Genomic DNA, 17,485 nt, shown 5'->3' on the forward strand with positions numbered 1-17,485 from the left:
AGCAGACCCTTGGAATGGACTTACCGGGAGGGGGAGGGAAGACGGGATGAGGAGGCAGAAGGAAAGGAAGTGGCTTTTCAGCTGTTGGAACACATCATCTCAGAGTACTTGGTTTGATGCTTGGATTAACCAGTGAGTGTTAATATTTTTATATTTTTATTGTCATAGTTTTTAAAATGTGACACAAGCTGCCAGTATTTTACAAAATTTAAATCCAAAAAAGGCAGTCTTTAAAACTGGTAGTAGGAAGTGGGGTAATGTCACAGATTATCATTTGGCCCTCTCCATAGCTTTAGAATGTTTACACTAAATTCTCTCACTTTGAGAAACAGGCTTCTAGAATTTCAGTGGAGTTGACATTGTTGCTTATGAAATCTTGGTGTTAAAGTGGGAGAACTTAGAGGCTAGTGGCCATAAAAGGACTGTAGCTGGTTGAACGACTCAATATGGAATGCTGTCCAATATGATGAAAAGAAGGGAAGCGCCTACCAGGGTCAGCCCTTGCTTCTTCCTCTTGTGTTATTTTATCGGTGGTGTAGAACACTCATTATTGGTGAGTGACTCAAAACAGAGATGAAAAGGTAATCCTGTTAACAGAACCAGGGTTCAGAAAGACCAAATCAGGCTGAGGCTAAACCAGTTGTGTTTAATGTGAGTAAATATCTTTAGGTTCAGAAAATTAATTACTTGAATGGGAAAAACCTGACCTGATAGCATTTTGTCCAGGAAAAAAAAAAAACCTGTGGTTTAATTGACCATAGAATTGATAAGAACTAATGATACTGTGTGAATTTAAGGTTCCGGCACAAAGAAAAACTTAGCGGGGCTCATTTAGGGTTGGTGTGCTTGCCTCCTAGAGATTAAGATTCACTGGGTCATTGGCAGTCCCAAGATTTTGCATACTTGATAAGTGCCTCAGATGATTTTAAAGGAGACCACACTTAAGATACATGACTTTAGTGTAAAAATGGGTAAAAATTTTAATTTTGTAATTTTTTTCTGTGCTTAATCATTCTATTAATAGAAGTAAATATGGTGTTTGAGATAATTAATTTTCTCTCTCTTTGGCTCACAGCTGTTTAACCAATCTGTATTTCCATATTTTCTTGTTTTTGGTTTGTCTGTCACCAGACTATGTAGGCAAAATTGGTTTCATGGTTTAACACTAGAGCTATATTTGTTTGAATGTAATGCTGAAAAGACACTGATCAGTTTTAATTTTTATTCTGTAATGCATTACGGTTTGTGACAGTTGGATAATGCTAATATGTACATGTTAATTATTGAGATAGCCTGGAAACTATTTAGAACTTTTAAATTAATCAGCCCCTTTTTGGTAACCTTATCAACATTTATTGATGCATAAAAGATGATTTTATGTTAATTCATTTTTAGAACTCAAATTTTGTATTGTGTAAATATTTTTATAATTGTCTAGCCTACTATGGGAAAATACAGCTGCTTATCACTGCAAACTAATGTGCTTACTAATTATTTACTAATTAAGCTAAGTAAGCACTATTTACTTACTAATTATGATAAGAATTTTTAAAAATTGCATGTTTAGATTTTAATCTGAAAAACTGAATTTGATTTTGTTTCTGAACACAGTTGCTTTTTGTGTGTGTCGCTTTGCAGCACTTGTAGAATGTAGTTGCGTTCTTCCGATTAGGCAGTGTAGGAAGGTATCCGTGGGGTGTTAGTGACTGGCTGATCTGTCAAGTGTAACGCTTGATTAGACCTTGGCTATGCAATATTCTGAAGAAAATGTGTATTATTTGCCACCTGCTGAATTATACATAATGTATGAAATGAAGGTAATTGACATAATAATGAACATCTTTTCTCCCCGTAGTTAGACGAGGTCTTCTTGGGAATATGTTTCAGTGTCTTCCTTCTCATCCTTTCCTCATCCTCCTTCCCCACCCTGGCCATCACTGTGTGCACTCTTTAAAGACTCAGGGGAAAAAAAAGACTCGAGAGAAAGTTAACCTGTGTAAACTTTATCCAAACTGAAGAGCATTGGCTTTTTAGAAATTATGTCCTAAGTTTTGCCATAGGTGTTAATTTCATTGTGAAACTTTTTTGTTCTTCCTTTCATTTACTGTCCTAAAAGTCACTGTCTGAATCTGTAAAATAAATATAAATTTAGAATAATTTTCATGAACTGCTGAGGACAAGTAAGAAAACTCCCTAATCTCTGAAGCTGTTGAACACCTCGTGTAGTAGTTATGATGGTATTCACATAACTCCACGGATGCTGTGCCCACTGAGGCAGCTTCAGAACATCCTCAGTTATCAGTGATGGACGCCATTCCAAGGAAAACCAGGGTTGTTTTTACCATTCATTTTCTAGTTCAGCTCTGTTCTTTTCTTCCTCTGGCAGTAATGGTAACAGCAGTAGCTGGAGCAGTCTTGGTTTAGAAGGAGATTTGTGTGAGGACAATTTATCCTTTCCAACATCAGACAGGTTGGTCCAGTCCAGAAATCTAAACACTGATGAGTCTTTCACCACTAATGCATGATATCATATTCTTAAAAGAATGTGGGTTAGAGTGCCAACATGTGTCAACCTGCTTTTCTCCTATCTTTGACATGATTCTGCTTGATAAATTTACATCTGATGAAAAAATTCAACTCTGCTAAGATACGACTGACACCTAATTGTAAAATGTGTTACTTTTATGCATGCGTTGCACTGCTTGCTATTTTTCATTCTACCAATTACTCTTTCATTAAAAAGAGCTTGCTTCCTACAGGATTTCTGGTTTTTTTTTGTTTTTTTTTTGTTTCTGTATATAGTTTTATTTCATTTATAAGAAAAGTATAGGAAAAGATGTGTTTTTAACTGTTAAAAATATACAAATGGCATCAACCAAAGCACTGATAATTATTCATGGCATTCTGTGATATTCAAATGCTGTGTTATCTAAAGCCAAATTAGCATACTTTGGCTTATATTATTTTAAATTTTATTATGTAATTACTTGACACTGTATATCATAGTCAGGTAGAAATTCTGTTACTGATGACTTCCCTTTAGGCATCATTGGCACTTGAGATTTTAACATGAAATGGTGTGAGAAGCAAAGCTTCCTTTTTTATTGTCATTTCTCCCCCTTTTAAATGTCATATGTCACATTGTAACATTCATTTTTTGGTCACATATTAAGATTTGGCTTTAATACCCTTATTAATTAAAGTTTTTTCTTTTTAACTGCTTCTTTTGCTTCATTTGGTAAGTGATGGGCCAGATGATGAAGAAGAGGAGCATCAGACTGATGTAGAAGGTAACTGGCTGTTTGTTTGTTTTTTAAAGTGTTCGCCTGTTTTTTGTATAAGGTTCTTTAGGAAAGTCTTTAATATTTGTGCATTTTCATCAAATAGACACTGTATTATTGCTGAGTTATCAGGGTTTTTACATTACAAAACAAATTCTTTTTTGTTTTGTTTAAATTCATTAATTTATGTGCTATTTTACTAGACTTGGAACATTCAAACAATATAAACATACCAAAAAAAAGACATTTATAAGAACCTAGATGGAGCCCTATCAGATGGGAAATAGTAACTGAAGACTGTTAATAATAACAGAAAAAAATCATTTTATTATTCCATAATGGTTTTTTTTCCCCTTCCCTTTTGGTTATTAATGTCTTTTGAGATCCCTTCAACACAGTGTTACTCATTTAAACTATTCAGTGTAACTTGAAATTATTTATTAGAACAAACGTTGATTTATTTTTAAATTGTTTTCCATTAAAATTATAGAAGTTTGCAATTGGAGTAGACCCAGGAGAAGTTCTTGTCTACATTTCTTATTACACAGGTAATAAAGAAATTGAAAGATGAAGAAATATTCCAAATCAGGGTATTCTTGAACTAATCTATCCAATGTCAGATCTTTTGCTGAGCAGCTTGTGTTATTTGATTGTTAAACTAAAAGGAGGGGTACTCATCAGTGTAAAGACCGAACTACATTAAAAGAAGTATTCAGTTATTTGAGGGAGAAATTTACAATAGTCTCTTCATATAATTATTTTGTTTAAAATATAAAATTCTTATATTATGAGATATAAATATTATAATTATCACATGTCAATTTGTTTTCCTTTCAAACTAGTTATTTCTAGAATTAGTATTTGATGTCAGTCTTATAAAAATCAATAAATAAAAGATACTTTTAAACCAGTTCTCCCTTCCATTAGTTCCAGTCTTATACTCACACATATATTTGAAGAATACACTTACTCATTTCTTCCTTTAATGATCATGGTTCCAAATATGTAAATACTAGAGTTCTGGAATGTGATTTGTAATTCTTAATTAAATATATTAGAATGTCTTTAGCAAATCTCAAAAACTTCTCATGTTGAACCTGAGTTTTCATTATATTTAGATGGGTGTTGAGTTTTTTCCCAAAAATCTTATTTTCCCTTAATTCTGAAAATACCGATAATGTCTTCTTTTTTTTTTTTTCCGATAATGTCTTCTATAGAGTGGCATGTAAGAATGTTCATGTTTAGACATTAGTTTTTGAACCAGTGATTCTTTAATCATCTCTTTAGAAGTAGGCAAACAGAAAATTGCAGGAACAAATTTCTTAAAATGTACTTTCTACCAGGGTTTCCAGTTTGTTTTATTACCAATTGTATTTTTTTGTTTAGAAAGGTCATGTATCAGTTTTGAGTCCAAATCCTCAGACCTAAGATAATTATTTTAGTTCTAAAACCACTCCTAAGTAGCCATTTTTCATGTAGGGTTTCTGGAAGTAAGTTTTTTTCTTATTAGATATAAAGTAGGGGTAAAAAGGGAAAGTAAAAGTGAAAGTCACTCAGTCGTGTCGGACTGTTTGAGACCCCATGGATTATACAGTCCTTGGAATTCTCCAGGCCTGAATACTGAAGTAGTAGCCTTTCTTCTCCAGGGGGATCGGGCAATATTTTTAGAGTTTTTGATAGACTGTTTGTTTGTTTATACTTAGTTGCTCAGTCGTGTCCAACTCTTTGCGACCCCATGAACTGTTGCCCCTAGGCTCCTCTGTCCATGGGATTCTCCAGGCAACAATACTGGAGTGGGTTCCATGCCCTCCTCCGGGGGATCTTCTCAACCCAGGGACCGAACCCAGGTTTCCCACGTTGTAGACAGATTCTCTACCGTGTGAGCCAGCCAGGGGAGAATATTTGCTGTATTTTTTGTGGACTAAAAACAATTCAGAATTATGGAAATCCTAAGGCAACAAGCTTTATTTATGTATTTATTTTTGTTTGTAGTTGGAGGATGTCAGTTCTTTCTCTTTTCACTAGAGTTGAATGACCTCTCTTAGAGATCACTCTCAGGCAGCCAGACACCCTGAACTGAAAAATCTAGTGGTACAGAGAAACTTTCAACTCCATGACCTCTGCAGAATTTATAGAATGGCCCAATGACTATGGTACTATTGTTTGCCAGACCCATTTTTGATTGAGAATCAGAGTGTGGAAAGGAAGGAAATGATAATACATTTATTTTAAGAGAATAGCATGAACCAATTTTTTTAAATGAAAAATCTTACAGGTCAGTAGGAACCCTAAAAATCAGTAGTGGTCTAAAATGCCCTGCCAACTGTAAAAAAAAAACCTCAGGGACATTCACCAGCAAATGTCCATTACTGGTGCAGATCGGTGCGGTGTCTGCCCGCACGCCCCCTGCCTGCCTCTCGCTGGGGAGGCCCGGGCCTCGGCGCTGCCGGCTGCTCAGCCGCCACTAAGCAGTGGTGTTCAACACAGGGTGTTGGTTTAGTTTCATAACAGAGATTCACCTTTTTTTATGTTGAAAACATAATTTTTATTAAAAAAATAAATAAATTGAGAATAGTGTCTTATAAGAGTGTATCAGAAAAGTCCCTGGTTTGTTTCTGTGGATGTAAGTGGTTGCATATGACTCCCCCACCCCTGCCCATATTTTGCCTGAAAAGTGAAGTGATTAAGAGCATGGAGCCAGATTGCCAGTGTTAATATCCTGACTCAGCTGTGTCCCAGCTGTGAGATTCTTGGTCTGTCTCTCCCCCTGATCCCTCACCTGTAAAATGGGATGAAAGCAGTTCCCTCCTCCTAGGGTGCTTGTGAGGGGTGAGGGAGTTGTGTCTAAAGAGCTTAGAAGAGCTCTTAGGCTGTAATATGTGTGATCCGAGTATTGACTCCTGCTGCTGTTTCTCAGAAAGCTTTCTGAAAGTCCATTTAATATATTTATTTGTGTTTTGATTGTAATTGTAACATTTTAGTTTTATTTGCCATACCTGTGGATTATGTTTTGACATAAATTATGGCATTTGTGAATTGCCAGTTGAATTCAGTGCCTCAGAATAGAGTTTTGCACTGTGCTATCACAGATAATCAAACTATTTCTTTATTTTAGCATTATTTTGCCATTTCAAAGGAATGCTTTAGTTGGTGTTATGGTGCAAAAAAGATGATTTTTTTGGAAAATTCCTTGGAATCTTAAGAAATGGAAAATGCCTTACATATCCTTAGAAACCAGTGTACTGAGAGTTGAATTAATGGATTTCACTGCATGTTGCTTAAAAATTTAAATTTTAGGTTTGGAGCAAGATGGAAAGACTCTGCTAATTACAAATATTGACATGGAGCCATGCACAGTAGACCCCCAGCTAAGGATTATTCTTCAATGGCTCGTTGCTTCTGAGGCAGAAGTTGCAGAACTTTATTTTCATGACTCTGCAAAGAAGGAGTTTATGCAAGTAAGTGCCTGCCTTGTGGGGGGGTGGGAGGGTGCAGCGTATGCCGCCCGGTATCAGACAGTTGGTCTGATAGGCACCCGCTGATAGCAGTGGGCAGGTGCGCGGGCATTAGGGTCCAGTGCCTGGGCTCAGATGTCGGTTCTGCCTCACTCTCACAATCTGGTCTTGGGGCGGGCTCGCCAGTCGCAGTCTTTTTCTCTGGGCTGTGGAAATGAGCATAGAATTTACCTGGCGGAGGTTTGTGAGGATTAGATATAACACTGTTAAAAGGTGCTTAATCCAGTGCCTGGCACATCCTAAGTCCTCAAAGCTGGGTGTCTTGAATAAGCATTTCATGTGCTCATATGAAAAGATTGAGTTATTCTTTGTACTTAATTGGTGCATAATTATGTCTCTTCTTCTGTTAATCCAGTGTCATTAGTATGAGAAGCTAGCATAAGCAAAAGCCAGTAAAGGGTTATAAACATTTAATAAGGGACAATAGTTCACTCTGAGCATTTAGTAGGGTTCTAATAATAAAACATTCAGATTAGGTGCATTAATAGAATATTTTTATTGATAATTTACTGTGTACCAGTTAAGTTATTAGCCAAAATTTTTAGTTTGCAGCCTTAAGGTTTTTGTCTAGGACTTTTCTTTATCAGAACTTTCATTTAATCTTACTATATAATGTAGAGCGGTTCAAAGAATAACCAATATAAAATGATTAATAATAACAAAAAAGGAATTGTCAAGTTACTCTTGATTTCCGGTTCAGAATTTACAAAAATATTATTGAAAGAAGTATGTGAAAAAGATATATAAAAAAAATGATTTTTGTGTTTTGTTTTTATTTAGACTTCTTGAATTTTTCCGGCATAGATTTCTGTTTAGAGGCAGAGGGAGAAAATAAGACAGAAAGGGGATGTTCAGGAAATGAATTGTCAAGGGGAAAGAATGGGTAGGAAAAGTGTTAGAACTGACTATATGGAGGCAAGCATTTTCAAGTCGTTTAGTCTTGGATAAATTGAGGGCTAAGGAAGGCCTTAGGCGGAGCTGAGTGTAATGGTGCTGAGGTAAGGGAGCCGCATCCCCACATGACCTAAGAAAACATTCTTGCAGTTCCTCAGAAAGTGAAACACAGCATTATTATATAACCCAGCAATTCTCCACCTAGGTCTCTACCCAAGAGGAATGAAAACATATGTCCAAGGCAGTGTTATTCGCAATAGGCCAAAAGTGGAAACATCCTAAATGTCCATTAACTGATGAATAAAACACGTGGTCAGTCCATGCAGTGGAATGTTGTCTATCATTAAAAAGGACTGAAGTAGAGACATGCTACACCCTGGAGGTGGAGGACCCTTGAAGTCATGCTAAGTGAAAGGAGCCAGGTCACAGATGGCCATATATTTTGTGATTCCATTAAAATGGCCAAAATAGGCGAACCTATAAACTGAAAGTAGATTAGTGATTATCTTGAGTTTACGGGGTTGGGAGGAATGGGCAGTGATTATTAACAGGTACTACTTTTTTTGGGTAATAAAGGTATCCTAATGTTGTTTGTGGTGATGTTGCATTCAACTCTGAATTCACTAAAAATCATTAGCTGGTCTGTTCTAAATGGGTGCATTGTGTGGTATGTGAATTATATCACAGTAAAGCTATTTTTGAAAAGGTTAAGCATATTTGTATTACAACTAAATAGGAAAAAATCTGAGTTGAAGACATGTTCAGATTAGTGATGATAGTTTATTTAAACCTGTATTTTCATACTTAAAAAAATGAGGTATAATTGATATATAACACCTTATTAGTTTCAGTGAACAACATAATGATATTTGTACATATTACAAAATGATTGCCACAGTATTTAATATTTATTTACTTTTTTTCTGAAACATGAACATTCTTACTTGTTTCTGTTGAGGCTGGAGTGCGTATTCCAGGAGAGAAAGCCACACTGTATGTTGTGGAAGGAAAATCCATATCCTTTTATTAATCTTGACATCGTTTTTATTATTTTATGTTCCCAGTTGAGGGTGTGGCAGATGTATTTAGTTCAGTTCAGAGTTTCCTGTAGAGATGGAGCCTCTCCACGCCCACACAGACACTGTGCTGGGTGAGGTTTGTGGGGTTCTGGCTCCCGCAATCCCAAAGTGTCACTCTGTGGAGGAGAGTATTTATAAAAGCCAGGAAGGAAAAATGTTTAATTTGTGTAAAGACTGGCGGTTTAGGGGAGAGTACCTTGTTATAACTGGGAAAGAGTATTTTGCTGCAAACAGCAGTTTCATCCGGTGTTATAAATAAAAATGAAAACTTTATTGTTAAAAAATTGCTTTCGGTTAATGTTTGGCTTATCTTCCTTTTTTACTAGCTTTCAAGACGGCTACAGGAAAAAGGCTGGAAGGTGGGAGACCTCCTGCAGGCCGTGCTTAAATACTATGAGGTGATGGAGAAGATGTCCAGTGAGGAGAGATGCAAGTCCCTGTTTGATTGGCTCTTGGAAAATGCATAGAACAAACTCCAAACCAGTATATTTTATTATTTGTTTTGGGAGAGGAAGAAACAGATAAAGATGCATAGGGTAAAATTTGAGTAGTGAATATTAACATTCAACGTGAATTGGGAGGAAAGTAAATAGTGCTTATTAAGTGTGTTGTGTCAGCATATGGTGTATATAGTTCATACTTTCATAATCTGTCAAATATTATCTTCATTTATTCTTCTGTACACATGTGCAGTGTGTTAAGACCCTAAGAACATGAATTTGAAGGAAGGTCTGACTGTGAGACTTTCAGGAACATTGACTGACGGCATTCTTTTCGCATCCAAATAGTGCTGCTAGAAATTGCACTGAGGTGGCTGAAGGTGGGTTCCAGGGATAAAGAGTTATAATTTTGCTCCTTTTCAAGCAAATGGTTTCCTGTTAATAACAAATCTGACATCGAAAAAACAGCATTGAGGCTAATTTATTTTTCTGACATCTTTTTCTATTTTTAAAGGTCAATTTTATTTTCATGGTTCAGCTATTGGTATTTTTTTGAATCCCCCTAGTTGTTTAATTTCTTATAAACAGTAGTTTAGGTTTCTATAAATACTATAAATGATAGTTTCCCAAGCCTTTCATTAAATGATCTTATTTGCTAATGTTGCCAATTGCTCTGGCATGAAAGTGAGTGAGTGAGAGTGTGTGTGTGTGTGTGTGTGTGTGTGTGTGTGTGTGTGTGTAAAGGAGAACTTTAACCTTGCTAGTGGTGGGTGCCCTCTTTTATTTCACTCTTTTCTGGTTACAAACCCACTGTTAACATTAAAAAGGTGCTTTAAAATAAAATGTCTACAAAGATTGTGCAGTAAGAATTTTTCTTTTTTGACTATTTTGAGTCCCCAACTTATTCTTTAAATGAAAATAAAGGTGCAAAACATGTTGAAATTTTAAAACTTAATGTTCATTTGGAAATGCATTTAGAGAAGCCCAATAATTGTTTCCTCTGTTGGGATTTTGAAAAAATCCTTTAGCAAGGATTTTTAAATTAAAACTCCACTTTAGCAGGGATAAGCTTTTTCTAGAAAAAATGGGACCTTCCCACCAGCCCCTTCCCCAGTAAAGTGTATCTACTATTTTGTAAAGTCCTCTGATACGGTCTTTCTTGGGCTCTGCATTTTGTACCACTCGTCTTTAGTAGCTGCGAGTTGACTTGAATAGAGGACCAGGATTGTGTTTTATGTGAGGGTATGTGCGTGTGAATTTTTGGTTCTTCCATTAGCAGATTTTTAATTGAGAGGAAATCATTTTTTTGTTGGAGGCTTTGGTTTTGCTCTCACTTTTTCTTTTTTTTCCTGAGAACTGACTCTTCTGGAAGCTGCACAAAGTATCAAGGACAGTAGCACCTGCCGGGGGACAAGGAACAGGGCACTTGCATTGATTTGAATTATAGTTATGGCAGAGAAATAATTGCTTCTTAAGAAAAATGCCAAAATCTATTTAAATGTTTTGAGGTTACACTTACAGAAGCTTCTATTTTTCTCAATTTAAGATGAAGAAATAGAACAGGCCTTAAAAATAAATTTTCTAAAGTTTCTTCGGGTATTTTTTAAGGTTGGAGAAATGTAGGAAATGTATGTAAGCAGAATTGAGTCTGTCTGTAGCTTCTTAGAATTTGATCTGCAGCAGCACTGGACTAGGTTCTTAATTGTTAGGAAGCAGGTTGACATAACATAAATTAATTGATTATTAAGCTTAGGTTGAATTTTTACAAGTGTATAGCTATCAAATTATGTTTGGTATCTTTAGTGTGTGTACGGGTGTTATTAACAGCAGTTCTGAATTTCTTTTAAGCTAAAATGACAATATGTTCTGTAGAACTCTACTTGAAAATGTTGATTTCCTGTATGGTAAGATTTTCCTCCTGTCTTTGTTTTTGTTCGTTTTCTGGAGCTGTGCTGGATTCCGAGTTCCCTGTTCAGCCACTGTGGCCCAGCAGACCAGTCCTCGGACACTAGCGTGTATAGTACTGATCACAGTGGAGCTCCACAAGTATTGGTTCAGTGCAGGGATGTAGAGAAAAATGTTAAACGTTGGCAAACGTGAAAAGAAGTGGGAGTTAAGCTTCCTTATATAGAGAGAGAACTTTGGAGTTTAGAACAGTATCTTTTAATCAAGAACAGTCTAAACTTACTTTGTTTAAAGGCACTTTGTGATTTTTCCAAAGATGTAGATCTATTTGGTTGCTTAGCCTTCAGAACAGATCTGTTTGTGGAGGATGACTGTCTTATTTTGTTAAAAATCTATTTGATGTAATTTTATTATGATACTGTAATAGTGCCATTCTGCATACTTTGGCCCTTATGAAATATCATGTCTTATTCAGAACTGTTAAAGTTGTGACGTGCTTTGGGTTGAATTTTCTGTTTTATCAGTTTCAGAACCATTGGAGAACTGTGAAAAAAAAGTGAAGGAGGACCTGGACGGGGTTTTAGAATATTGTTTCAGACAGAACTTTTTTTTCCAAGCCAAGTTAAAAATTCCATTTATATTTGGGGTATTAACTCATTTTGATTTTTATTTATTTCCTGATTTTCACAGAAGGAATGATTCATTTATAAATCACAGAAGAAAATTACAGTATCTATGGGATGGTTTAACACAGTTTAATGGTTTAATGGAGTTTTAAAATCTTTGAGAACATTTACTTAGTGAATATATGTGATAACATCTTCATAGTTTGACAACCATTCCATTTACCCTCTTAGATATTTGACATGAATTAATTTAACTCATAATACTTTCATTTTGCTTAAATAAAGGTTTTATTTTGCTGGTAGGAGGAGTTAGTTACTTATTAAATGCACCAGGTATAAAGTAAAAGATGGTTTACCCACGTGGTTTTAATATCATGCACATTCCCCAGATGCAGTGTTTAACCTTGACTCATTACCAGGGTCTAGATTCAGATTAGTAAATATTACTCTCTCACAATTAAAATGATCAATTTCCCATCAGTCTGTTGCTTTAAATTTTTTTTTTCCAAGGGAAACTTTCCACAGAATTAAGAAAAACAATAATGCATCCATATTCAGGGTGTAGGGAAAATCCTTTCCATTTCAAACTCCGTCCACCCGTCACCAGCACGAGAGAAGTAGAGCTCCCGTGGGAATTACGAAGCTGTGCTCAAGTGAAATGCTTTTTCCTCACTCTTGTCTGAGGCCCTGCATACACTGACTCACCGTATTCCTGCGCTGGAGATGCAGGTGCAGTGTTGGTCACACTTGTCACTTTATTTATTTATTTTTTTCCTATCATAGGTGTACATTCCTTTCACATGGGTAGAATCATAGTTCTAGAAGTTCATTGTTTTGTTTTTTGTTGTAGTGTTTGAACACTATTTAATATCAGGTTTTAATATTGCTGGATTTGCTACCTTTTGTTACTTGTGCAGTGTTAATAGTAATAATTCACATTCTTGTTTAATATACCAGCTATAAAGCAAAAGCAGCTTTGAATACTTACAGCTGTTTATTTGACTGTGCTGAATTATTCCGTTAAGATCTTGTATAACAGTAACTTTTTTCTTTTGCTTTTTCAGTAATTTGTTCATTTATCAAAATATGAACTTCAGGATGCACTAAAATTTTGTTTTTGCAGTGGCTCAAAAATAAACATTTCAGAAATTACCTTTGTGATAATTTGCAATCAATTGTTCTTTTATTTTTTCCAATTGTTTAAGCCTGTGATCTTTCTCTCCCAATTAAGAATTTCCCAATAAACTTAAGAGATGCCTGACTTTGGTTTTCAATCTGTAGTATCTTGTTAACACACTCAATACTGAACTAAAACAAAAGCATAGAAGGCACATCAAACAACCTCTGTGTTTCTGACATGATTTTAAAGAAGAACGGAAACTAGAGTATTTTTAATTGGACACTGAATCCTAAGTTCTTATTCGAGTTCCTCTGAACGCTGACAGGATGACTTGACAGGCTGTTTGCTTTTTGGATTTTGGTGCAAAATGAGTATTGTGATTGCCTTGAATGTAAGTGTGTTAGGGAATTCTCCAGCCTGGACTGAGCACTTCTTCCGTAGGCTATAGAGATCAGACCTTTGTTATGCTATATAGCATCAGGCACTTCAAAGCTAGGTGCTTGATTATTTGTTACTAATGGAATTTGATGTTAAGTGTCTTCAGCCTTGGAATTAGTGATTTTCTAGCTTTTCATGAATGTTTCAAAATGTTAGGAAATAATGATCACATATAAGGCTTCGCTATGAGTACATCTCAGGAACCAAGAAAACAAAATGCTCTGAAATGATATTCTTTTGACTAATTCCAAAGAGGAGAAAGATTTCAAAAGGAATGGGACCTTGTGACAAATGACATTTGAATAACTTTGCAGCATCATTTACAGCAGAAACAGTAAAGAGTTTAGGAAGTTGCATTTTGGGAGTGCAGTGGTGGTTGCATTTTTTTCTCTTACCATTTGTGATCTGTGTTTTAGCTGGGATAAGGAGGGAGGATGAGAGACAAATGGTCTACCTCACAAACTACCTACAAACTACCTCACATTTAAAATATGAAAGATGGAAGAGCCACATATCCCAGGATGAATATACTGTTGGTGCTATTATGCAAAGAGGGTTGGAGTAAAAATCTAAGAGCCTTTAGCAGCATCATTTACAGCAGAAACAAGAGTTCAGGAAGGCTGCCCCTTTGGGAGTGGAGTGGTGGTTGTATTTTTTTTCTCTGTCCTTTGTAGTTTTGTAATCACCTCGCTCATTTTACTTTTGTGCTCTGGAGCAAGAAGGGTAATATTTTAGATTGGAAAAAGAGACATTTCAAGAGGATTGAAGCTTCATATTTGACGTTTTAGGTCTTCCTGCCTCTCCCCGTCATCCGCCCCATGTCATCTTTTAAACAGACACTTCGATTTTTTAGTTTAGAGCAAGGGATTAAAACTGGACTCCTGTGTTCTGGATTCAGCCCACTGTTAAGCTTCTGCTTTGGTCCAATGTGAGATCTGATTTTTAAAACAATTGCCAACGCTTAAAAATAAGGAGATTTCACATTTAAATAGGTTCTGTATTTCAGTGTCTCTTTGAAGCGTTGGATGCCCTGGAGTACTGACTGGGGGCTTCCAGGTGCTGCTAGTGGTAAAGAAACCCGCCTGCCAGTGCACAAGACACGAGAAACACTGGTTTGATCCGTGGGTCAGGAAGGTCCCCTGGAGGAGGGCTTGGCAACCCACTCCATGTTCCTGCCTGGGGAATCGCATGGACAGAGGAATCTGGTGGGCTACAGTCCACTGGCTCGCAGAGAGTTGGAACAGTCGACTGAAGCGACTTTGCACGCACACATGCTCTGATTGGACTCCCGTGAGGCAGCAGTTTGACAGGAGCTGCATAATGGTTGCTCCTGTGGTCCAGCCTTGTGTTTCTCTTGGCCTGTGGCCGGACATGCTTCACTTTGCTCACTTGTGTTGCCTGCTGGGGCCCTATAGGTGTTTGAGATGCAAACTGACTTAAAGCAGATGATTTACTTGATGTGTTTAGAAAATCTGAATGATTCTCTAGCAGCTCTTCACCTCTCTAGGATTGTGCAGAGATGGGAAGGAGAGTCTAGAAATTACAGACTTGGTGACTTTATTGCTCTTGAACAGAGAACAGATCCTAATTATTAAGAGCATGTAGAGATGAAAGAAGGGGAAGCCAGCCTGGGTTTACCAGGAGCAGATTCAGGTTTACATTTCCTTTTTCAACAGAACTATCCGGCGGGCCTGATGGAATACCAGAGATACAGTATCTATTTTAAGGAGGCGTTTTATATGGAGAAAGGAATGACAAATTGTGGCTTCCTGACTTTTTGAGATGGCACAAGAGTTCAATTAGCAGTCTGCTCAACAGTTGTGTGCTGAAAGAGAATAACTTCAAAGTGCTGGTTAACCGTCAGATCTAGAAGTTCATATTTTTCTAAGCTATTTTTCAAGAGTGATCATAAAAATTAAGGTAATTCCCAATAGACTGAAAGAGTTTATGTTTACCTCTGCTGAGAAGAAAAACTACTGAAGTGGATACTATTTTCCTAAGAAGGAAATTGAACTCTAAAGAAACAGGGTTAGCAACATTTTAAAAAACAGTTAAAATAGAAAATGAAAGGAGCCACCCAAATGCAACACTTGTTCACATAATAATCCTATTTACCTTTATGGCAAACATTCCATGTCATCGGATCCAGACATCAATCTTGTTATGATTCCTATTTTTCCTATGAGAAAACTCAGGCTCAGAGAGGTTGAAATTTTTTACAGCAGGCATGGTGGTGATGCCCTGATCTGCCAGGCTCCAAAGCCTAAGTTCTACTCATCACACTACATTGTTTCACCATAATTAAAAACCGAAATACAAAAACATGATGAAACCACCTGTAAAAATACATGTTGTTGCTAAATTGTCTCTTGACTCCTCTGCGACCCCGTAGACTGTAGCTCGCCAGGCTCCTCTGTCCATGGAGTGTATTTACATGTATCTATATTATCTATTGATATCTATTGATACTTGTCTATTTATATCTATCTGTATCTATCGATACCTATTTATCTTCTGTTGAGAATAATTTTTTTTTAATTTATTTATTATTTTACTTTATAATATTGTATTGGTTTTTGCCATACATTGACTTGAATCCTCCATGGGTGTACCTGTGTTCCCCATCCTGAACCCCCCTCCCACCTCCCTCCCCATCCCATCCCTCTGGGTCATCCCAGTGCACCAGCCCTGAGCACCCTGTCTCATGCATCAGACCTGGACTGGCAGTTCATTTCACAGGCTTCCCTGGTGGCTCAGACCGTAAAGCGTCTGCCAGCAATGTGGGAGACCCGGGTTCGATCCCTGGGTCGGGAAGATCCCTGGAGAAGGAAATGGCAACCCACTCCAGTATCCTTGCCTGGAGAATCCCATGGGCGGAGGAGCCTGGTAGGCTACAGTCCGCAGGGTCACAAAGAGTTGGACACGACTGAGTGACTTCACTTCACTTCACAAATGATAATTTACGTGTTTCAATGCCATTCTCCCATATCATCCCGCCCTCACCCTCTCCCACAGAGTCCAAAAGACTGTTCAATACATCTGTGTCTCTTTTGCTGTCTCACATACAAGGTTATCATTACCATCTTTCTAAATTCCATATATATGCGTTAGTATACTGTATTGGTGTTTTTCTTTCTGGCTTACTTCACTCTGTATAATGGGCTCCAGTTTCATCCACCTCATTAGAACGGAATCAAATGTATTCTTTTTAATAGCTGAGTAATATTCCATTGTGTATATGTACCACAGGAGAAGGATTTATTTTAAAGCATTAATTCACATGATTGTGAAGTCTGGCAAGTCCAAAATCTGAGCGGGCAGCAGGCTGGCGATGCAGGGAAGAGTTGATGTAGCTGTAGTCCAGAGGCAGTCTGCTGGAAGAATTCCCTCGTTAAGAGGGAGGGGACTTCAGTCTGTTTTCTCGTGAGATCTTCAGCTGGCTGGGTGAGGCCCACCCACACAATGCAGTGTCAGCTGCTTTACTCAAAATCTACTGATTTGAATCTTCATCTCATTAAAAAGAATTCCTTTTCAGGTAAATACACCTGCACTCTGGATGTGTTTGACCAAGTATCTGGCCCTGTGGCCTAGCCAAACTGAAGCGTTTTTCCTTAACCATCACGCCAAACTTTTGGGCATGACCAAAGTGAAGACTTCAGATGACTACACCCATAGTATAAAAGTGAAGTTGGGGTTGGGAGAACAACTCTCCCACCCTGAGGACTGGAAGAAAACTCTAGAACTTTGGCAGTGACTCAAGTTAAAAATCTTTTGTGAGACTTGATAGGCTAACTCTCATGTGAGCAGTTCCTCAAAAAGTCAAAGTTATATAATCCAACAATTCTATTCCTAAGGAGATTCTCAAGGGAAATGAAAATACAGATTTCTACAAAAACTTGTGCATGAATATTTATAGAACTATTCATAACAGTCCCAAAGTAGAAACAACTTAACTGTCAATCAGTTGATGAATAAACAAAATGTTTATCCATAAAATATTCAGTTATTAAAAGGAATGAAGTAGCGATACACATTACAACATGGATGAACCTTGAAAATGCTAAGTGTGAGAGGGCAGACACAAGTGGTCACATGTTGTATGATGCAATTTATATCTAATGTCCAGAATAAGCAAATCCATAGTGACAGTTAATTGTTTCCAGGGTCTGGAGAAAGAAGGGGACGGA

The 17,485-nt window shown here is 37.0% G+C and overlaps 1 protein-coding gene across 4 annotated transcripts in view; it reads left to right on the plus strand.

Annotated features, from left to right (window-relative positions):
* AKAP11 (A-kinase anchoring protein 11) overlaps nucleotides 1-13,001 on the plus strand; it is a 48,414-nt gene extending 35,413 nt beyond the window's left edge. For 3 of the 4 annotated variants that reach the window (XM_043891700.1, XM_043891697.1, XM_043891696.1), the window contains 4 exons: nucleotides 2,387-2,470; nucleotides 3,244-3,290; nucleotides 6,579-6,739; nucleotides 9,096-13,001. In XM_043891700.1, coding sequence (XP_043747635.1) covers nucleotides 2,387-2,470; nucleotides 3,244-3,290; nucleotides 6,579-6,739; nucleotides 9,096-9,236 — 433 coding nt within the window. In that variant the 3' untranslated portion in view covers nucleotides 9,237-13,001. The remainder of the gene's footprint in view (nucleotides 1-2,386; nucleotides 2,471-3,243; nucleotides 3,291-6,578; nucleotides 6,740-9,095) is intronic. The other variant, XM_043891699.1, reaches the window with a different exon arrangement.
* The last annotated feature ends 4,484 nt before the right edge of the window (nucleotides 13,002-17,485 follow it).

This window comes from Cervus elaphus, chromosome 30, assembly GCF_910594005.1.
Source record: "Cervus elaphus chromosome 30, mCerEla1.1, whole genome shotgun sequence".
In the NCBI taxonomy this organism is placed as follows: domain Eukaryota; kingdom Metazoa; phylum Chordata; class Mammalia; order Artiodactyla; family Cervidae; genus Cervus; species Cervus elaphus.